This window comes from Vitis riparia, chromosome 11 (genome assembly GCF_004353265.1).
Source record: "Vitis riparia cultivar Riparia Gloire de Montpellier isolate 1030 chromosome 11, EGFV_Vit.rip_1.0, whole genome shotgun sequence".
NCBI classification, from domain to species: domain Eukaryota; kingdom Viridiplantae; phylum Streptophyta; class Magnoliopsida; order Vitales; family Vitaceae; genus Vitis; species Vitis riparia.
In genome coordinates this window covers 16,833,062-16,857,204 of record NC_048441.1, presented here as the reverse complement: position 1 = coordinate 16,857,204, position 24,143 = coordinate 16,833,062, and the positions used below count along the sequence as shown (strand labels likewise).

At 33.4% G+C, this 24,143-nt stretch overlaps 1 protein-coding gene across 1 annotated transcript; it reads left to right on the top strand.

Annotated features, from left to right (window-relative positions):
* The first annotated feature begins 6,826 nt into the window (after positions 1-6,826).
* On the top strand, positions 6,827-10,397 carry LOC117925676 (transcription factor bHLH68). The gene is made up of 9 exons (XM_034844744.1): positions 6,827-7,281; positions 7,511-7,823; positions 8,146-8,220; positions 8,468-8,533; positions 8,822-8,887; positions 9,022-9,081; positions 9,293-9,337; positions 9,633-9,677; positions 9,848-10,397. The coding sequence occupies exons 1-9, from the start codon at positions 7,058-7,060 to the stop codon at positions 9,980-9,982; spliced, it is 1,029 nt and encodes a 342-aa protein (XP_034700635.1). The 5' UTR covers positions 6,827-7,057; the 3' UTR covers positions 9,983-10,397.
* The last annotated feature ends 13,746 nt before the right edge of the window (positions 10,398-24,143 follow it).

Below are 24,143 nucleotides of genomic sequence, written 5' to 3'. Positions count from 1 at the left end.
TAACATTTGGATATAATTTACTATAAACGTTGATAAAAGCGAATTCTATAAATGGTTAAGGTAAACTTTATCTTTACAAACGTAAATAAATCAAAGTTGGAAAATGTATAAAATATCTTTTGAAAAGTTTTAGGAAGCAATTGAAAAAGTTGGGTTTGATGCATATATGATGTCCAGATGCTACTTTCTTTTCCGTTTCAGCCTCGAACAAAATCTCCACTGGCTTGTAATAATATGAAGATATCATCAAATGAAGTGCTAAGAAAGCAAGAAAAGTAAAACTTTAGGTTTGATTGGACCTTAAAATGATGAAACAAAATTATGTGCGGATGAGTTTGATAATCACATTCTTTGAGAAGCGTGCACGCAACCAAATGGCTGTAAAACCAGCATCGCTTTTCTGCCACATACATCCTTCAACAATGACAAAAAGCTTTCCTTTTGAAATGCTTTGGAATTTATTTTTTCTAAAGATATCAAATAAAATTATATTTAAACATTTAAATATAAAAATTACTTTTTTTCTATCTATTAAAGTACTATGTATTTACAAAATTTTTAATTTTTTTTATTTTCAATTATTACTCAAAATGTTTTATTGAAACTAAAAAAAACACTTCAAATATGTTCAAAAACATAATATATTTTTATAATAAATTCTCAAAAAATATGTTTTATTAGAAATTTGGTGAATATAGAACCCACTTGGCAATTGTTTTAAAATATTTGTCTGTTTTACGTGACAAAAAAAAAGTTTGACAACCATAAAACAAAAAATATAATATTTTTAAATAACATTTTTTAATTATTTTAACTTGTTTTTAAAAATAATTATATAAATATAAAAATAAAATATTTTATATAAAAATTATTTTAATATATAAGAAACAAGTTTAAAATAGTTCAAATTTTTAAATAAAATTTTATTTTATAAAACATTATATAATAATTTTTAAAAACTATTTTTGAAAACATTTAATATGAAATTATCTTTACGATCGTATATCAAACAATAGGAAAAATTATCTCTCGTGATCAAATTGGCATAATCGGGACGAAATTGCACATTTTTATGACAAGACGTGACTATAAATTCCGACTTTCCAATACAAAATTAGCATAATATTTCACTTTATCAAGTGAAATTGGAAAGATTTAGATTTCAGTCAATAGACGCAAATTCTTTTGCATGAAAGAGTAATTTGTGGGTTTCTTTGATTGAAGTTGACAGTCTAGGTGGTAGCTGGTCATACCTTCTACGTAATCCGTATCGAATGTTTTTAATATATGCTTCTTTTGCTATGTATTTTTCATACTATTTCATACGTTACCTCAAATGTAACATCACATCACATCTATGTTTCCGTAACGCCGCGCCTCTCCTATGATCCTATCTTCGCCAATAAATAACCACACTTTTCCAAGTATGCATTTACGTAAAAATTCTTATTGTTATGAAATCTTTCAGTATTAAGAACATTATTTAGAATTACATTTTTCTTTTGAGAAATAGAAAAAATATTTACATAACTTTTGTTTATTAGAAAAATGTTCATTTTTAGTGAATTTAGTGTAATTTATTCACTCCATGGTTAGTTTAAATTAACATTAACACCATTAAGATTTGGTGTAAGCTCAAATTTTATCCTCGGACAACTTAATAGGTATATTCTATTTATAAAATTTATTTTAAAAGTAAATCTATTATTTAATCTCTATCAAAATAAATAAATTTAGAAAAAATAAGTTTTGCCTCACTAAGTTAAATATATTATATATAAAAAAAAAACGAATCTCAAATGTTATAAATTAATTTTATCCTCATTAATTAAAAATATTTTAAAATCATGCATTTTTTCAAAAATCAAATAATTAGGTTTTAAAAGGTTAACGAAGAAACTCAAATTCTAAAATTTAACCCTTTATAATTTTTTTATCTCATTTTAATAAAAATAATCTTGTTATTTTCTTATATAAATAATATTTTTTTAAAACTCACGTGTAAATACTTGAAATGATAAAGGATATTTATGTAAAAAAAATAATTACTTTTCAAGTAAAAACATGAGAAGAGTTAAATTCACACTTTACAAAATTTAAGGGTTTTTTTGTGTAATTTTTCAAATTAGTGGGTCATAATAAATTTTTTTTAATTAATTTTAATAAAAAAATATATTAATAGAGAGCATATTTACATTAATCCGATGAAAATGAAATTAGCCATTTAAATAAATCTAATAATAATTAGTTCAAAAATCACACAATGGCAAGTTTGTTATTATGGGACTTATTTTTGATAGACCATAGGCGTAAGCTATATATGAGAAAAGCGAGCATCATCAGGGTATCAGGGTATTAGGGTAGTAGGGTTTTAGGGGTGGTATATTAATACTATATTATAAAAGCAACTAATAGTCATAAAATAAAGCGTCTAGGGATCATAAAGAGGAATAATGGACAAATTTTGAAGGGAAATTTTTTATTATTGAAGAATGTGACGAGGAATCCAATGATGAAGCATGAACAATATGCAACAAAAAAACACACCCTTTAATGGGAAAATATTCCCCGTTTCAAGTAAACGACATGCCTGGTTTTGAAAACGCCAATTTCTTCAGAAATTGTTCATTTTTGGATTCTGATTTCAAACCTCGTCACCATGAGAATTGATTTTCATGGAAAATGGAATCAATAAAAATCTAGCCATCTCCCTAAATTATTTCCTAATGGTTCACGTATGCCCTTGTGATTGAAGTATTGCAACCAAACAATTTGACTTGTCATTTTTAGGGAGGTAGATGAATATCATACCAAAAAAATATAGTAGTTTTCAAAAATTTAAATTTTGTATTTATTGGTCAAATTAATTCAAAGAGGGTCGGCTTAATTTAGCATTACTTGTTATGGAATTATTTGTTATCGATTTGATAGGGTAAATGAGGGTTATTTTCTAAAGTCAAGGTCGTGTTTGCATGGATTTATGAAAAGTTTTGTTATATCTAATAAATTTTACGAAATCTGTTTTCGCTGTCGAGTAAAATTATTGATGTCGGGCGTGGGAGTGTTTCTAAGATTATAAAAATAATGTTGTTGAGGCCTTATGAAGTAAGGTAATTGATAAGTCTCATTCATTAGACGTATTTAAGGGAGTAACAAGATGAGTTGTTTTTGACTAAGACTTAGAGTTTGTTGACTTTAATTTCAACTTCAATTTTTTATTAAACTAAAAAATAAAAAATTATCTCAAAATAAAGTTGAAAACGAAAGGAAATAAAATTTTGAAAATGGTTTGTAAGAACAAAAAAATAGATATTTTTTTGTAGCAAAATAAACCTTTTGGCCTACACTATCCACTGAATTAATTAATATTGTAAGCAGCAAGGTGAAGATACCTTCTCATTAATAACCTAAAATAAATAAATATATAAATAAAAAATAAACTTAGAGAATGAATCAAGAGAATAAAAATCAAATCGGAGTTAGGCCTGTCAGCATCATATTCTTTTCGCAGCAGACATCATAGATGGAAGTTTGATTAAAAAAAAATTATTCATCAACTCCTATTATCAAATCAACAAAGAGGGTGGAATATTAAGACTATAAGAGAATATAAGGGGAGGAAGATAACGACAAGCGAGAAATGCTGGAAAAATGGAATGGAGAGCCAAAAATAAATAAATAAAAGAAAAAAAAATAAAAAGAAAAGAAAGAAAAACAAATTAGAGGTGCCGTGCATGGGAAAAGACACAGCGGCTCCGACAAAGATTTTTGGCAGTACGGTCTATTCACACTCGAAAACATTCCTAAAAATAATATCTCCTGCTGTTTGGGCTCGAGATTTAAGGGTTTGTTTGTTTGTTTGTTTGTTTCCCTGTAAATTAAAATGTGTTATCGCAAGGGAATGTTTGGTATGGGGAAATGCTATTTGTTAATTAATACGAGGAGAATAATTTTATTCCTTTCCCTCTCTTTATTTTTATTTTTATAACGATTTTTTCTTTTTTCATATTTTAAATATTAAAAGCTATATGTGCAGCAGGCCTAGTTGAGGGCCTTTGTTGAATGGGCGCCCTCTACGTTCAGGAACTTTGGTTCACTTGTGATACTACACATTTTATGTATATAATATAAAAAAATTTAAAATACATTTTTATATTTTCAATAATATAAATAATAAAAAATATTTTAAATTTATTATAAAAAGAATATATTTCAAAACAAATTCTAAAAAACATGTTTTTTAATTAAAAATTTTAATAAATGTATTTTTAAAATTAGATGACTATTTTATATTTTAAACAACATAAAACAAATATAAAAGGTTTGTTTGATAATTACCTTTAAAATAATTTTCTGTTCTTTATAATGAAAAGCTTTGAAAATTTATTTTTTTTCACTTGTATTTTTAAGATTATTTTAAAAAATAATTATACAAATATTTAGAATAGTTAAAAATAAAACATTATATATAAAAATTATTTTTTAAATATATTTAAAAATATTTTAAGATTTTAAACATGCATCTGTTCTATCAAATATCATATAACAAATTACAAAAACAATTATATCTCATTTCGAAAACAGTTACCAAATAAACCCTTAACCTTTTACATTAAAATATATTTTTTCTACCTAAAATAATAATAATTTCTTTTAGCATTCCTTAACACCCACCTCACATAAGACCCATGCCCATATATATATAAAATGCAAAAAGAGGTCGAACTTCATATCTCCTACTAAATCAAACTATAATACCATATCAAACTATCAATTTTCTTAAAAAAATTGAATTGATAGGATTTGGACTTGATATTCATATCATGCTTCTTACTTGATGACAACTTGGATGCCTTCGATGAAAAGAATAATTATATTAAATTTTGTTCAATTAATGAAATAACTGTTTTATATTTAATTAATTTTTGACATCTCTAAATGGGTGATTTGGCATTTGGCTTGGACTTTAACTCCGCCAAGCTGGCCGACTTACGTGAATATTATTATTTAATTATATAATTTTCACATTTAAAAATTAAAATTAAAACTAAATAAATTCTTGACTTCTTTTTAAAGGAAATAAAGAGGAGTGCCCCTACCGAATACGAAAGTAGGCAATAATAAGAAATCTAGGAAATCGAAATCATTCTTTTGCCTACCTAAGGTTAGGGATTTACAAACCCTAGATATTGACCTCTCGAACACTGTGTCGTGTCGGTCCTCTATCTATAATTTATTTCATTTCCATCCTTAACCTTATGCGTCATTCTCAATTTTATACCCCACATTTTTTGTGGCCTTGATCCTTAATACTTTTCCAGTCTACGCCCTCCGACGTCCACCGTCCATGTAACACTTTTTTATTTTTTATTTAGTTAAATATTTTAAAATTTAAATACTCAAAACTAAAAACAAATTGTCAATTACATAATTAACATCTAGTGTAGATTTTTTTTTAAAATTTTTTCTAGAAATCAATTTATTTATTTATTATATTAAATGGTATTAAAAATATATGTATATTAATTTATATATAAATATGATGTGATGTCCCATAGGAGTGTTTACTGACAAGAACTTTAATGTAAAGTGAAAGTGATTTTATTGGAATAAAAAAATGAACCCGACTGACATTCAACATTATTACGAATTGTATAAAATTTCGAAGAGCTATCCAATATTTAGAACACATTTTTTAATGGTGATCATATGATGAAATTTCTCATTACAAATACATCCCAGTATAAAGTTATGCAAAATGTGAGCTCCTTATTCGTGTTGGGTCAACTCACATCTAAGAAGAAGAAAAAAAAGAAGCTACTTTTACTGATCTCTTCATCCATTAGGACCTTTTTCTTTTTTCTTTTTATTTATTATTTTTTATTTAATGTTTTTTTAGGGTTCTCTAAACCACATATAAGTCATGAAGTGTTAATCAAATCACACGTTTACGCAGACAAAAAAATTAAAGACGAATACGAGATGTTTTACATTGATTCGGAGATCAATGTGATTCTACGTTTATAAAAATGACTAACATTCAAGAATCAATTAATAAAAAAGAATAAGGAGTATAATCGTGAAGTTCTTAAAAACCTTTTAACAAAAAGGAACTCGACTCGTGAACTAATTAGGAAGTTCGACTTTTAGTATAATCTTAAATATTTTAGATTTGGGGGAAAAAAAAATCAGGAAAGTATTAATTTTTTTTTATGTGAAAATATCAAGATAAACTAGAGGAAAATAAAAGATAAAAGGGGACTTGTGAGAGGTCATAAGCATAAATATGAAAAATAACTCATATTTTTTTTAATTGTTTCCTGAAGTAGAATTTTTCCATTGTATATAAATGTATTGCATAGTTATAAGGAATAAACAAAAAGATGTTATTTTTATTTTTATTTTGTATTTTAGTTATGAGACAAAATTTTGCCCCCCAAATCAATTGAGAATTAATTATAAAATTTGTTGTGAAAATATGATTTTTAAGAAATATTTTTCAAAATATTGGTAAAAATAAGTAAATATTATTCTTAAATGAGATTGAAGCATTGTATTTATAAATTATTGAGAAGAATAATTGATGAAAAGCCTAATAATAACAGTGGCACCCTACAAACAAGGCACTTGACTTGATCTGATGGAGAATTGCACATTATTTGTCACTCTAGTGGGATCCAAAATTTTTGTTTTTAAAATTAAGGAGAATTGCTACCACCTTTTCTTGTCCCACTTTGAGATAAAGCAAAAGCAGGGAAAAAAGCAAAGAAAGAAAGAAAGAAAAAACATAAAAAAAAAGGGAGGAAGGAAGAAAGAAAGGAAAAGGAAAGCAATAAAGAAAGAAGGAAAGAGAGGCAACGAAGACAAAGGTTCTCAAAACTCCATGATTCAAAATCCTGTGGGTTTTTCCTCTACTTAATCCAGTGTGGGGAGACCTCTCAAAGTTTCTACAAAGGCCAGTTTGGGAGCAAGCTGAAAACAAAGACCCAGGAGAAGGTACAAGACAAGTTCAATTAACACAGAAAGAGCTAACGTCTGTGAGGGATATCCAAGAGGCATGAATCGAGGTGTTCTGCAGAGCTCGCCGGTGCAACAAATGATGGCCGGAAACCCTAACTGGTGGAACATTAATAGCATGAGGCCACCACCTCAACAACCCCCTCCTTTCTTGCCTTCTCCTTCCAATCTCTTCCCTCAATATACACCAACTTCTTCACTTCCTATGTCAGCCTCTTGGCATGATAACCAGGAGCTTCCAGAGTCATGGAGCCAACTACTCCTGTAAATCTCTCCTTCTCTCTCTAATATCACATCAGTATAGTAGATACAAGGGGTTTTTCTTTTATTTGCATTTGAACTTCCTTCATATCTATTATGCTTCACTAACAATATTCCTTGTTTCAATAGCTTTTTTTCTCTTTCTCTCTCCCTTTTTTTCCTCTTCCCTAGACTTTTATTACGCATAGGTGATGACTTGAAATTTTTTTGGGGTTATGATGTGGGTTTCTAGGGGTGGATTGGTGGGTGAAGAAGAAAAGAGTGGTATGAGCCATTTCCAAGCCAAGAAGTTGGAGAATTGGGAGGACCAAGTGTTGCATCAGGCTACAAACCCTCCTGTTGTAGATATCAAGCAAGAAAACTCTGCAAGCAGCTACATGTATGGACATGGAAATGAAGACTTCCAGGCTACAAAACCTACTTGGTCTCAGATAATGCCTGCTTCATCCCCGAAGTCTTGTGTGACAAGTTTCAGCAGCAACATGCTAGATTTTTCTAGCAACAAAGCCGATGTGAAGCACCCACAGCCGGATCGTTCTTCAGAGGTATAGACAGTGGCCTTTTCATATATATATTTTTTCTTATCTTAGGAATTCTTAATATTCTTAATCTTCTAGGGTTCGGACTATAGCTTTTGAGTTTTCAGAGAATAAGGTATCTGTCAATTAATTTCATGGTTATTCAGAGATTATCCCATTAACATTCCATCGAATTGGAATTTTAAGGACCACATATCTTCCGTAGAAATCATATTTCATCTTCTGCAAACTTTGTTTTTAGAAAATGATCTGATTCTGTCAATTATATGGTGGTATCAGAGATGTCCAATCAGGTTTCTTATTTTCCTTCTTTCTTCTTCTTTTCAAGTGTAACAGCACTGCAACTGGTGGGGCACTTAAGAAAGCTAGGGTTCAAGCTTCTCCAACCCAGCCTACCTTCAAGGTAAGAAACACAACAACTCAGTAGAACAACTCCCTCTCTCTCTCTCATACACAAACACACATGTTACTAGCTAGCAATTGTCTTTCTTGATTGTCCATTTCTTCAAAGCATGGTGATTCTTTCCACATCTCTTATCTCATCTCAAAAAGAAGAAAGTAGATCGTTCACTTGGTAGAAAGCCAAAATTTCCTTTCACCCACGTCCTCATCATCCAACTCTTATTTTTATGTATTTAATTTGGAATCAGGTGAGGAAGGAAAAGTTAGGTGACAGAATTACAGCCCTTCACCAGCTAGTATCCCCATTTGGGAAGGTAAAACTCTTAATCTATGCAATTAAGAAAGTACAAATTAAGCTAGATCTAGCACATAAAAATGGAATAATATGTGTGTAGTTCTTTATGAGGAAACCCATAAAGAGAAGTTCTTTCTACAGATGAAAGCTTCCTTTCTTCTTTATTTTCCTTTTGGTTTCTATGGTTCCCCTCCCCCCCTCTTTTTTTCTCTCTTTTTTTTTTTTTTTTTTTTTTTTTTTTTCAGAAATAAAGAAGACGTGAATATGACTTTGGAGGGTTGTGGTGTGGTTTTTTTCTCTTTTGCAGACTGACACAGCTTCTGTCTTGTTAGAAGCTATTGGTTATATCAGATTCCTCCAGAGTCAAATTGAGGTGATGTTTCTTCCTTTCCTTTTATTTTTACAAACAACCATGAACCAGTAGTGACGGGCACAGGTTTTTAAAGCTTCATTTTCAGTTATTGAAGTTCTAAATATATTCCCTTCTCTTATCCCCCTTAAATGCAGGCTCTCAGCTTACCGTACTTGGGCAGTGGATCAGGAAATATGAGGCAGCAACCGTCTTCAGTAAGAAACTATATATTTATAAACCCATTTCTCACTTCTCAAAGCAAAATCAATCTCTCTCTCCCTCCCTCTTTCTCTTCCCCTCCCCCTCTCTCTCTCTCTCTCTCTTTCTCTCTCTCTCTCTCCCATTGTTCAACATGCATGTGGGTATGTATAGGAGGATGTGTATGAAGGCCTTAATTGATCAATGATTATAATTTTTTCATGTTAGGTTCAAGGGGAGAGGAATTGTATATTTCCTGAAGACCCTGGCCAGGTATGCTTTATTGGATCTATTGCTCTTCAAAGGCGTTTAGGGAAGCTTGCATTTGAAAAAGCTACCAATTCTACTGCTTGCTCTTTTAGAAAAAAGGAAGTGTAGAAAGAATAAGGTTTTCAGCTTTATGGTCTTTAATTTTTATTAAAAGCCACAAAAGAATGATTAAGGACCCATTTATGTGCCTTAGGAATCATTAGGGGTTGACTAAGTGTTATGAACATGTGAATGCTTGGGTTGACGAATTCATGAAAATCCTAATGTTTTTCTTTATTATGTTGTTTTGTCTCACTAGCTGTTGAATGATAACGGCATGAAGAGGAAAGGAGCTTCCGACCAGGTATTAATTTCTTGCCCTACATTAAAAAGGAAAATACTAATTCTGGTTTTTTCCAAACACCACCTTTATTAATTTCAAAAGCTTTCTCATTTTTTATACAAAATTATCAGTAAGTGAAAAATCCAAATGTGGTTGATTTTTTTTCCTTTTTTTAATGAATACTTTCTCAGGAATCTCATGAAGAACCAAAGAAAGACCTGAGAAGTAGAGGGTTGTGTCTGGTGCCTGTTTCATGCACACTGCAAGTTGGGAGCGACAATGGAGCAGATTATTGGGCTCCGGCTCTGGGCGGTGGCTTTCGATGAGCCGATTCCATTTTAGATGCAGCACATTGGAGCTAATTGAAATGATATAATATCATGAGCAGTCACTCTGCTAAAATCTAAGGCTGATTGCTCATGATGCTATGCATTCTTGATTGGATTTATGTGTGCTGTAGCTGGGACTTTGGAAGTCCTTAAAAAAAAGTACTCCTTCTAATTTAAGATCAGCTGATCATCATCTATCTTCTTTTCTATCTTCTGCTACAATGCTTTCATGTATATGCATTTCCAGTATGATTAATCATTTTCAGTTGCTGCTTAGGGAGCAGCATTCCTTTCTCTTAATATCCATGAATCTAATTCAAGCATTATTGGTATTAATTCGATGTATCACATTGTCATTTAGCTGATGACATTGGGATTTATGGAGTAAAATTGCAGAAACAAAATTTCAGTACTTTATCTACCTTTTCCATCTCCTACTCTCCTTCCACTAGAAGTATTAAATTGTCATTTTCAGTACTTTATCAACCTTTTCTAGGGATGCTTCCAAGAGTAAACTTCAGCCTATCTATGTGTTCTAATGCACTTTCTCTTTTTCCCTGCGTTTATAAGCTTAATCCTACATCATTAATATGGAGAAATCAGCCATGCCAATTATGATTACGAAAGCAGGCTCATATGATATTGTTTAGGTAATGTTCTTGTGTTCGATTATCCTGAATCAGACACATCCACCCTTCAAGAAAAAGGCTCAGCAAGACGGCAACCTACCGAACCCATTTCACATGATACCATTTGATTGTCAAGAGCATGATATGCATATTGAACTCGAAACTTGCAAACTTAACCTTTTAAGAAAATTAGTAATTCAATATGGTATCAGAACTTGTTTTGACATGAGGTTGTGGGTTCAAACCATCTCTCCGCGATGTTTGTTGCAAACTCATTGTAAATTTATAATATCCAAGTGACATGAATCATGTCTATAAGGGTACTAAAGGATGTGATTTTCCGGACTTGGTAAAGTTTTTTCATCTGCCTTTTAGCTGAAAGGTGAAAAAATATGGTAATGCACAAGAGTAAGGACATTGCTTCAGAAGCAATAATGTTCCCATGGTGCCTATCATATATATGCATACGAAGCTGAAATAATGAGAAGCTTTGTTTTAATTTATCCTTCTTTTCCCTTGAAAAGAGTACTCCAAGAATATAGTGATAGGACCTCCATATTTGTATTTCATGTAGATTCTAAGACGAAGGAATAAAACACTAGCCTTTGGTGTCTCAAGAATCATACAACCTATAGAAATTTACTCACATATGCCCAACATCTGACCCCATCTCATCCGTACCACTCATCATCATTTCTACGTGTCCAGTTCACCACATTTTCATATTTTTGTGTTATATAACTTCGTTAAAAAGGAAAGTATTTACGGATCATGTTTTGTCCAATGAATTACGAGACAAAACATTCTCATTACTCTAACTATAGGGACATACTTATTATAAGCAGCTGGGCCCAGATGTGGGCTGGGCAGGGTAGGGCCCAATAATGCCGTGTGAGTACAGCCTCTTGGCCCTTTATGCCTTCACCAGCTCACACCCTCTTTGTCTTTCCCGCCTCTACTAAATGGGCCATGGTATGGTTGTGGAGGTTTGACACCTTCAATTTATTTTAGTTGTTACTTGATGAATTAATATGGCTAGGCCTTTTTCTAATATGGTCGAGTTACTTCCTAATGTGACTAGGTTTGATAATTAGATTAGACTATTTAGGTTACGTTTGGTTCCGAGAAAATATTAATGAAAGAGAAAAATGTTAAGGAAAATAATTTTTTCATGTTTGGTTGTACTATGAAATGTATGCCTTTTCAAGTCATTTAATCTTTATATTGAAGGATTAAAATAAGTAAAATGAATTTGAAATAGCACATGAAAATAATTTATTTTTTTAAATATTTCTTAATTTTTCCATTATATTTTCTTTTCTTGTATTTTCCCTCAAAATTTTCAAGAACCAAACATAACCTAATGGTATCAAGCTAGAAAAATATTTGTTAATTATTCTATACTTTTAGCCCGAAACAGTCTGCTCATTTAAACTTCAAAAAGAAAAAAAGAAAAAAAAGGGAAATGGCAATTTGACAATCCAAACAAAGACCGAGGCCCAGCTAGCCTGCTCCATGTTGGGGTTGGGTTTAGGTCAGGTTGGCTGATGAAATTGGGCCTCATCTCAGCCCATACATAAAGCCCGTTCAACTCCCTTTGGGCCCAACTTAAAGCTAAACATAAGGATACACTGAGGGTTGAAGTATAATAATTGGGCTAGAAGGAAAGTTGACTCCCTCTCAGTTGACCATCTGGGCTACGAAGAAAAAGGACAGTCCAGCCCACTGATTTTGCAGCCCAGAAAGCATTTGAATCTGATTGGGTCGTTGTCGGTTATGACAGACAGGACCGTTAAAAGGAACAAAAATAATTGCGATAAATAATTCCATCAAGATGCTGCCTTTAGATATTTAAAATTTTATTCATTATTTTTTTATACTTAGTGACAATAATTTAAAATAAACTTTAAAAAAATCTACAAATATAAAAATAAAATACATAGAATTATTTATCAAATAAACTTTAAAATTTAAAAAGCTTTTAAAATAATTTTAAATGGAATTTAAAATTAAACATTATTTAATAATATTAAGTATTAAGTTATTTAAAAAAAAAAGAAAAAAAGAAGAAAAAATGTTAAGTAAAATACCAATGTATCAATTAATTTGACAATCCAAACAAAGGCTGAGGCCCACCCAGCCTGGTCCATGGAATCTCTTTTCGACTCGGGTTGGGCGTATGTGTGGTTACTCAATAATCTTGGGCCTAGTTAATGAGCCCGTTACATAAAGCCCACTAAACCCCTTGCTCTTGACTTAAATAGCTAAACATAAGTTTAGTCCATATATGTCGACAGGCTTAAGGGCTTAGATATATGGTTTGTTGTAGTTTACATTAGTATAAAGAACAAAAAAAGCTGATTCAATTGTGTGGGTAGACGTGTTATGGAGTACGCTGAACTTGTGGCCATTTCAAGACCCATTCTACGCTCCACGCCCATTGATTTCAGTGCCTGCCTGCGTGTCGGTGTCGTATTGATTCCCATCTCTTTCAGTCGCCTAAAATACAAATTTCAATAATTTAGTACTGATTCGATTGAATGTGGCTGTGGTCATCTTATGGATTTGTCGGTCCCTGGTGCGATGATTGTGATTCATCAATTAATTGTTTGATTGCTTATGAACACGGTCGGCTTCCATTGAGTGGCAGCTCACATCAGGAGAAAAAAAAATCAAAATGCAATTGTTTCTGCTTTGAAGGCAAATTACAAAGTGGGTTGTTCGTAAGTCTTATTCCTCACTGCCTTCATTCCGGTTTGGGTTTTATCTCTGGATGCTTTGGTGGGCTGGTTTGGTTTGAGTCTTCCATGTTGAGATTGAGTCTTATGCGCCCATCATGATTGACGCTTAACACTTCTAAAGGAAAGGTCAGGGACCTAGAACCGTGACTCCTCAATCATACCAATTGTTTATTGGAACGGTTATGAGCCTCTAACCTTCCCTTTGGAAGTGCTAAGTACCAATCATAATGGGCCCATAAGGCTCAATCCCAACACTCCAACCCCACTAGACGTATTTATTGTTTCTAACGCACAAAATTTAATGCTTGCCAAAAACTCAATAGATTGGTTTCATGGTCCATGGAAATTACAATGAATTGAGTGAGTTTTAGTGGACATAAAAAACACTCCATTGCAACCTTGCTTTAAATTAAATAAAATGGTATAAAATATATATATATATATATATATATACTATTTAAAAGCTTTAGAGTAAAGAGTAAACTTGATATTTATTACCTTTAAATTAAATTATATTTTTTTATTAATGCTTATCATTTAATTCTTACTTTAAATATTAAAGTTATTTAATAAAATTAATTTAAAATTTATTTTATCAAACATATTTAATTATTTAAAAGCTTTAAAGTAAGAGATAAAATTTAATATTTATTACTTAATGATTTAAATTGGTTTTAAATTAAATTATACTTAAGTTGTTTACTTAACACTTATTACTTAATTCTTATTCTAAGTAGTAAGGTTGTTTGATAAAATTAACTTAAAATTTATTTTATCAAATTGATATATTTATAATTAGGGTAAATAAGGTCGAGTAATAATAAAAGTTATGAAGTAGTAAAGAAATTGTGGAAATAATTAGGACAAATATGGTAAAGAAGTAAAATGAAAATGTAAATTTAAGAATAAGTTAATTATTTAAAAGTGATTGAGGTGGTGTTTGTTTTTTTGGTTTTTTACTGAAAGCAATTTAATTTTAGAATTTAGGTTGTTTGTTTTTCTATTTTTTCATGACTTATTATAAACTTTTTACTAAATAGAAAAAACCAAAATATGTAGCTTTTTCTAAATAGAAAAAATAACATATTGGTTTTTTTTTTTACTTTTTAATACTTAATAGAAATAAAATACTACAAAAACAAACAACCTAATATTTAACACTATTAAGTATTAAGGTTCTATTTAGAATTAAGTAAAAAAACAAACACCACCTCTGATTCTTGAACCCCTTTCACGCTCATGTCACGTCGATGTACCGCATAAGAAAAAACTGCAAAATCCGATCCAATTTATCGTAATCGATTAGTTAACATGTTGGTTAACCGTATTCTGAAACACGGAAAAAAATCATTGGCTTATCAAATTATCTATCGATCCGTGAAAAAGATTCAACAAAAGACAGAAACAAATCCACTATCTGTTTTACGTCAAGCAATACGTGGAGTAACTCCCGATATAGCAGTAAAAGCAAGACGTGTAGGCGGATCGACTCATCAAGTTCCCATTGAAATAGGATCCACACAAGGAAAAGCACTTGCCATTCGTTGGTTATTAGGGGCATCCCGAAAACGTCCGGGTCGAAATATGGCTTTCAAATTAAGTTCCGAATTAGTGGATGCTGCCAAAGGGAGTGGCGATGCCATACGCAAAAAGGAAGAGACTCATAGAATGGCAGAGGCAAATAGAGCTTTTGCACATTTTCGTTAATCCATGAACAGTGTTAGAAATACTGAAAGATTGTATTGTATTTCCTAAGTGAAAGAATATACATCAGTGCCTTTATATAGGAGGCATATGTGTGCGGTACAAGTAACCTAACTGGGCCTAAAGCCCATAACATAATATACCCATAATATACATTAACAGCTCCCCTCAAACTCAAGGTGGATGTGAGACCAACTTGAGGTTGTTAATTAAATCACGAGTGCGTCTTGTAGGAAGTGACTAGGTGAAGATATCTGCAAGTTGATCTTTGGAGGAGACGAAGAAAAGCTTAAGAGCACCATGGACAAGATGATAACGGATAAAATGACAATCAATCTCGATGTGTTTAGTCCGTTCATGAAAGACATCATTGTGAGCAATATAAATGGCACTCTGGTTGTCACAATAAAGAGGAGTAGCAGAGGAGGTGGACACACCCAAATCCTTAAGAAGCCATCTTAGCCAAAGGAGCTCAGATGTGGTATCAGCAAGGGCACGATATTCTGCTTCAGTACTGGAGCGGGCCACAAAAGTTTGTTTCTTACTTCTCCAAGAAATCAAAGAAGAACCAAGAAGGAAGCAGTAACCTGTAGTGGACCTGCGATCAGTGGGATCTCTTGCCCAATCAGCATTAGAGAATGCACGGAGTACAAGAGGAGATTGAGCTGAGTAGAAAAGGCCATGAAAAATGGTACCCTTCAGGTATCGAAGAATGCGCAGAACAGAAGCATAGTGAGTTGATCGTGGAGCAAACAAATACTGGCTCACCTGATGAACAACATAGGAGATGTCTGGACGAGTAACTGTGAGATAAATTAAGCTGCCAACCAATCATCTGTAAAGAGAAGGATTGGACAATGGTTTCCTTCCGGAGGGAGTCAGATGCGTATTAAGTTCGACTGGAGTGTCAACATTCTTACTGTCAGTGAGTCCGGCTTGAGACAGCAAATCAGAAGCATACTTGGCTTGAGTAATATAAAGACCATCTGTGGAATGAGTAATTTCAAGACCCAGGAAATAGCTGAGATGTCTAAGATCTTTCATCTCAAACTGCTGACTGAGAAAATCCTTGAGTTCTTGAATGCCACTAAGGTCATTACCAGTTATGATCATATCATCCACATATAGAAGAAGCAAAATAGTGCCTTTATCAGTACGACGAAGAAATAAGGCAGAATCATACGGACTGGCAGTGTAACCCAAGCGAAAATAGTGGAGCTGAACTTGGCAAACCAAGCTCGTGGGGCTTGTTTAAGACCATAAAGTGCACATCGAAGATGACAAACCTTGTTTGATTCAACAGAGAGACCAGGAGGAGGTTGCATATAGACTGCTTCACTCAGATCCCCATTAAGGAAGACATTTTTAACATCCATCTGAAAAAGGTCCCATTGACGAGCAGCAACAACAGCTAAGAGAGCACGAACAGATGAGATACGAGCAACTGGAGCAAAAGTCTCTTCATAATCAATCCCATATTCCTGTGTAAAGCCTTTGGCAACAAGACGAGCCTTGTAGCGCTCAACGGATCCATCAGAGCGAGTCTTGATCTTATAGATCCACTTACAACCAACCACAGACTGTCCAGGAGGGAGATGAACCAGGTCCCAAGTATGGTTTTTGGTTAATGCATCAAGTTCCTCTTTCATAGCAATCTGCCATAAAGGGTTAGTAGAGGCCTTACGATAGGTTTGAAGCTCGTGAAGTGTAGCAAGGGCAGTGTAACAATGATAGTCAAGTAGGTGTGGAGGAATGGATCTTACCCGGGTTGAGTGGCGATGTGGAATGTCTTGTGGAGGATCTTCAGGCAGAGTAGGAGCAGGGGACCCAGTCTCAAAGTGGGGTAGCTCGTCATCAATCTGATCATCTGCAACCTGTCTAGGAGAAGCATAAAAAATATCTGGAGAGAAGTCCAAAGGAGGATCAAAAGTATTTGTAGAAGGAACAAGAGACTCATTTGGAAAGATTTCTAAAACAGAGGAGTTAGTCAAGGAAGAACAAAAGTGAGAGAGTTCAACAAACAATCGATGTTCCCAAAAGACAACATTACGAGAAACACGAAGACGATGAGAGACAGGATCATAACACCTATACCCCTTTTGAGTTTCACCATAACCAAGGAAACAACAGAGTCTAGAGCGAGGCTCAAGTTTGTTGTGCTCATGAGACTGAAGAAGAACAAAACAAGCAGATCCAAATGAGCGAAGGTGATGATAGACAGGGGGTGACCCAAAGAGACGCTCATATGGAGTCTGATTATGGATGACAGCACTTGGAATACGGTTAATTGCATGAATAGCATGAAGAGCCGCTTCACCCCAAAATGAGGCAGAAATTTTGGTAGAAAGAAGCAGAACACGAACAGTGTCAAGAATATGACGAAGTTTTCTTTCGGCTCGACCATTTTGCTGAGAAGTACCTGGACAAGTAAGATGATGTACAGTGCCATAGGAATGTAACAGAGCTTGAAACACATATTGAGTATATTCAAGAGCATTATCAGATCGAAAGGTTTTGATACGTTTGGAGAATTGTGTTTCAACCATTTTTGCAAAATTGCTATATATTGATAAAATTTCGGAACGAGATTTCATAGGGAAAATCCAACTATAACGAGAATAATCATCAATAAAAACAACAAAGTATCGAGATCCACCAATACTAGCAACAGGAGAAGGTCCCCAAACATCAGAATGAATTAACTCAAAAATACTATTAGAAATGGATTCACTGTTATTAAAAGGCAAAGCTGGCTGTTTTCCTAACCGACAAGAAGTACAATAAAAAATGTCTTTAGACACAGAACCCAACAGACCCCTAGACACTAACTGTTGTACCCGAGAAGATGATGCATGACCAAGACGAGAATGTCAAAGTGCAAGAGAAGGTAAGGAAGAAACCGCAGTAGCTGCAGTAGCAATAGAAACAGGAGCAACAGGTGGAAGATGAAGATTGCTCACGGGAAACATACGCCCAACTCTAGGACCGGTCCCAAGCTCCTGCCCTGTCCTCGGATCCTGCACAATACACCCAGAATAGTAAAAAAATAAGGCGATAACCTAGTTCAGCTAATTGTCCCACAGAGCACAAATTATAGGATAAGTCAGGAACATGGAAGACTCCAGGAACATAAAGATTAGAGGTTGAAACAAAACCTAAACTATTCTCATGCATGGTGGAACCATCAGCTATATGAATATTTAGAGGATGTGGTGCAGGGTCAAGTTTGGAGAATAGGGATGAGTGAGGTGTCATGTGATTGTAGTAGGCAGAATCAAAAAGCCAAGTTTGAGACTTACCAGGTAGAACAGATAAGGCAGTGGAAAGAGATGCATTACCAGCCATACGAACAGCCTGAGCTATGATCTCCTGTAGTTCAGTGGAGGAGAGGTTGATAGTAGATCCAGAAGACTTGGACTCAACTGAGGTGGAAGCCATTGGCGGAGTAGGCTCAATATTAGCAACAACAGCAGTAGATTTGTTACGACGGTAACAAGTCTCAATGGTGTGGCCAGGACGCTTGCAATAGTTGCAGAACTTTTTGTTGGTCTGCTTGCGACGATTGCTAGAGCCATAAGAATCACCTGATTGCTAGGGTTGCTCTATGAGTGGAGTAGATGGAGTAATAGCCAAAACATTGAGCTTATTCTGGGCTTGAAGGGTTGCAAGACGAGCTTCTTCTCTAACCAACTCATTTACAGCAGTATCAAGAGAGGGAGCAGGACTGCGATTGAGTAGCTGACCATGAATAGGCTCAAAGTCCTTGTGAAGTGACATCAAGAATTCATAGAGGCGAAATTCATCTCTAATGGAAGCATATTGCTGAGCATCTTTTGAGCATGTCCAAGTTGGATCAGAAAGGTCAATTTGGTCCCAAATAAAGCGAAGCTGATCATAATAGTCATTGATGGATTGCCCTGGTTCTTGCCTGAGTTGATGTAATTCAACCACTAACTGATATTTCAGGGATCCATGAGTAGTGGAGTACCTTTTGGCCAACATATCCCATGCAGATTTTGCATTATCAAAGCTGCCCATCATATTGGAAATAGAGAGAATGGAAGTGTTCCGAATCCATGTGAGGATCATGTGGTTATGACTATCCCATTCAATCATGCGATTAAGAAAAACAACATTTCATTCACTTGCTCCCTTGATAGGAATAGTCATTGCACCAGTACAATAATGCTAGAGCATGCGACCCTTAAGAAAACTGCGCATAGCTTGAGACCAAGATAAGTAATTTTTATTTCCCTCCAATACAGTATTGATGGGGCGAGAAAGAAAAATATCCTTTTTATCCATTTAGAGACACAATATGCAAAAACAGACTGCAAAAGTGAAATCTATGCGAAAAACTGGGTAAGGAGGACCTGGTCAACCCTGGGAAAAGTCAACTGTCAAAGTCAACGGCCAACGGTCAACGTTGGTCAAAGTCAATAGTCAACGGTCAGCTGGTCAACGGATGACGTGGAGATGATGTCAGCTAGGGCTAGCGTGGCACTGACACGTCAACAGTGGTGACGTAGCTAGGGCTGATGTGGCAGATAGGATGATGTCAGCTAAACAAGCCTGATGAGTGGAGACGCGTGATCAGCGTCGCCGAATCTTTAGGCGGCGCGTGAGGGAGCGTGCGGGCTCCGATGGCGACGAGGTTTCCACGAATGTGTAGATCGGCAATGGACGATCTCAGTGGTACCGTCAAAATTGAAATCGGAGCAATATTCGCAGCGGTGATGCGAAAAACAGTGATCTTGTGCGGTGTGAAACTCCTTAAGGACGGTGGCTGCAGGTCCGGAACCCAAGGACGACGCCTGGATGACGTCGGAGGTTCAACGGCAAAAGGCTGCGGCGGCAGTTGTGATGGCGAAAGCGTTAAAAAGAAAGGAATTCACACTAATAAAGACAGATTGCTAAGAAAGGGTAAGAGCAGTGTCTCTGATACCATGTTAGAAATACTGAAAGATTGTATTGTATTTCCTAAGTGAAAGAATATACATCAGTGCCTTTATATAGGAGGCATATGTGTGCGGTACAAGTAACCTAACTGGGCCTAAAGCCCATAACATAATATACCCATAATATACATTAACAAACAGGATCTATATAGACACATAGATCCATGGATCTAATCCATACATCTCGATTGGAAAAGAATCAATAGAAAAAGAAAGAATCGGAATTGATCGATATATTTCTCGAAACAAACGAAAAGGAAACGAAAGATGAACATAAATCATGGATCCACTAAGTCCTATTCATGGCGATTCCGTAAATATTCCATTCAAAAAATAGAAACAATTGAGATTTTTTTGGAGATCAGATACAGTTACTAATTCATGATCTGGCATATACAAAATGAAAACTTCATTCTCGATTCTACGAGAATTTTTATAAATGACTTTAAGTTATACCATTAAGTTATTTTACCAAATATATTTAATTTATTTAATAATTTAAATTAAGTTATTAAATCACATTTAACTTATTAAGTTGGTTTATCAAATACTCATTAAATGTGAAAATTTATTTGTATTGATGTAGATAATAAATATGAAAATAATATATATACTATTTAAAATCTTTAAAGTAAATGTCAAAATTTATTCCCATTGATTTAAGATAATAAATATGAAAATAATATAGATAAAAGAAATATCAATTTTTAAGTTAATTTATATTTTATTCTTATCATTGCTTAATTTATTAATTGTAAAGATAAAAAAATGACATACCTTGAAGTTTTAAATTATATTATTATTATTAATATATAAATCATAAATATATGACGTAACGATCATGATTGAGCAGTTGATCCGATTCAGTCAATCTTAATCCAATAATTTTGCCCAATCAAAGAGGATTCAAATAATCATTATATTATTTTTCATATTTTTAATATTTCATCCAATCTTTTCAACAAATAAATTTAAATTATAATAAAAAACAAATAATACAATTTTAAATTAATAATTAGTATATCACCATTTTAATTTTTAACAATAAATACTTATTTTAATTTCTTTTGATATTATTTAAAAAGACTAATTACACTTACAATTAATAAAAATGATGCAAATTCTTAAAATTTATTTATTTTTTCAAGGTCTTAGGTTTATCACTTTATGTCATAAAATAAATAACAACTTCCCTTTCACAAAATTTTTGTTTTTATAAAATATTAAATATTTTTCAATTTTTATAAATAATTTATAAAATTATATTATTGGTTATTGTAAAGATCATCTCTTTTTGAGTTGCATGGGATTATTTCCTTTACAACTACCCGGCCGGTGGGTCACCTATACTGCTATACATTGAGTTTTTTTTTTCTCTTTTTATTCACCTAAAATTTACAAGTGTTGCTTTTCTATTGGTTCCAATTTGTGGGTGCGGTATCATTAAAATTAATGTGATGACAAATCTATGGACCCATAGCCGTTAGATTTGACAATTGCATTGCTGATATGGTCCTGCTCGTCCAATCATTTTCACAGTCCAATTATTCCACATTCCGTTGTTTTTGTTGTAAATAAAATGTAATGAATGACCACATTGATGGTCATTATGAACTCCATTTACTCATCTTTAAGATGAGTAATGGGAGTTCATATTATGAAGCCTATAAAAGGCTTCTTACCCCCCCATGTAAAAGCATCCCGAGAAAAGAAAGAAAGCTCTTCCTCTCATTCTCTCTCTCTCTTTCTTTCACTTTCTCAATTCTCTTTCTTGATTCCTTCTTCCATATTATATATCAAAGTAAGATATATTTATCTTTACTACTTTGATTTGCATTATATTTGTCCTTGTTTTATAACACGTTATCAGCACGAATTGCTCTGAAGGTAATTCTCGTATCTTAAACTTGAAGTTATTTATATAGAATAAAATTTTACATAATTATATTATTGTTGATTTGTTTTGTTACATATTGTTAAAAGTTATAAACAAATTATTTGATTTTGTTTATAATCAAAATTATACCAATGCTATCAAGTTATTATAACTGATTTTAATAATATTGTTTTGTCATATATATGAAGTTATTTGACAATGTCGAATATCACAAAACTCGAATTTGTGGCACTTGACATTTCGGGAAAGAACTATCTATCTTGGATCCTTGATGCTGAATTACATCTTGATGCAATGAACCTTGGAGCTACGATCAAACAAGGAAATCAAGCATCCCTGCAGGATCGCGCAAAAGCATTGATTTTCCTTCGTCATCACCTCCATGAAGGTTTAAAAAATGAGTATCTTACGGTAAAGGACCCATTTACTCTATGGAGTAATTTGAAAGAAAGATATGACCACCAGAAAACTGTGATTCTCCCAAAAGCTCGATATGATTGGATGCACCTAAGGTTGCAAGATTTTAAAACTGTTAGTGAATACAACTCTGCACTTTTCAAAATCAGCTCTCAATTAAAGCTGTGTGGAGAAAAAATCACAGAGGAAGACATGTTAGAGAAAACTTTTACTACGTTTCATGCCTCGAATGTGCTCCTACAGCAGCAATATCGAGAACGTAGATTTACAAAATATTCTGAATTAATATCATGTCTTCTTGTTGCTGAACAAAATAATGAGCTTTTGATGAGAAATCACCAGTCTCGTCCAACTGGATCTGAACCATTCCCTGAAGTGAATGCAATATTGTCCCAAACTCGTGGACGTGGACGAGGACGAGGACGTGGTCGTGGTCGTGGAAGAAATCCCCGATACCATGGTTCTTATAGTAATAATTCTCAGAAAATGAAAGCCTCATTGCACCACCAGAAGTGGAACAATACTGAGACAATACAAGAAAATGGGAAGCGTTTACAAGATAAACCTCCTAAGAACCATGAGAATAATTGTTATAGATGTGGTATGAAGGGGCATTGGTCGCGTACCTGTCGTACGCCCAAACATTTGGTCGACCTTTACCAAGCATCAATAAAAGCTAAAGGAAAAGAGATAGAGATGAACTTTACCGATGGTGATGGATTGGACCTAACCTACTATGACATTGATTTCTTTGGAGGTCCCAATGAAAAAACAGACCATTTGATAAATGATGAAAAAATTAACATTGATTGATGTTCCTTTATATATAAAATAATATATTATTATGTCTTATATTTACATCTGATTTACTTTGTTATTTACATTATGCCCTGTTTTTTTTATTATATCTGAAATCCATGTGTTATTTGGTCTCAAGATGAATGAGGATGATGTATGTCTTGCAGACTGTGCTACCACGCACACAATTCTTCGAGATAAAAGATATTTCCTCGAATTGACATTAATAAAAGCTAATGTAAGTACCATATCTGGTACTACAAACTTAGTTGAAGGCTCTGGAAGAGCAAACATAACGTTGCCAAATGGAACTAGATTCCATATAAATGACGCGTTATATTCTAGCAAATCCAGAAGAATTTTGCTCAGTTTTAAAGATATCCGCAGAAATGGATATCATATTGAAACTATGAATGAAGATAATGTAGAATATCTTTACATTACTTCCATTATATCTGGCCAGAAGCTTATAATGGAAAAACTCCCGGCTTTCTCCTTTGGGTTGTATCATACAACTATAAAGCCTATTGAATCATATGTTGTCGTGAACCAGAAGTTCAACGACCCAAAAGTTTTTGTCCTTTGGCATGACAGACTAGGTCACCCAGGGTCTTCAATGATGCGTCGAATAATCGAACACTCACATGGGCATCCACTAAAGAACCAGAAGATTCTTTCGCCTAATGAATACTCATGTGCTGCCTGCTCACAAGGTAAATTGATAATCAGACCATCTTTTACTAAAGTCATATCTGAGTCACCAATCTTTTTAGAAAGAATACATGGGGACATATGTGGGCCTATCCATCCACCATGTGGACCATTCCGTTATTTTATGATCTTAATAGATGCTTCTACTAGATGGTCACATGTTTGTCTCCTTTCTACACGTAACGTAGCCTTTGCTAGACTTCTTGCACAAATAATCAAATTACGAGCACAATTTTCAGATTATCCAATTAAGACAATACGTCTTGATAATGCTGGCGAATTTACTTCTCAAACATTCATTGA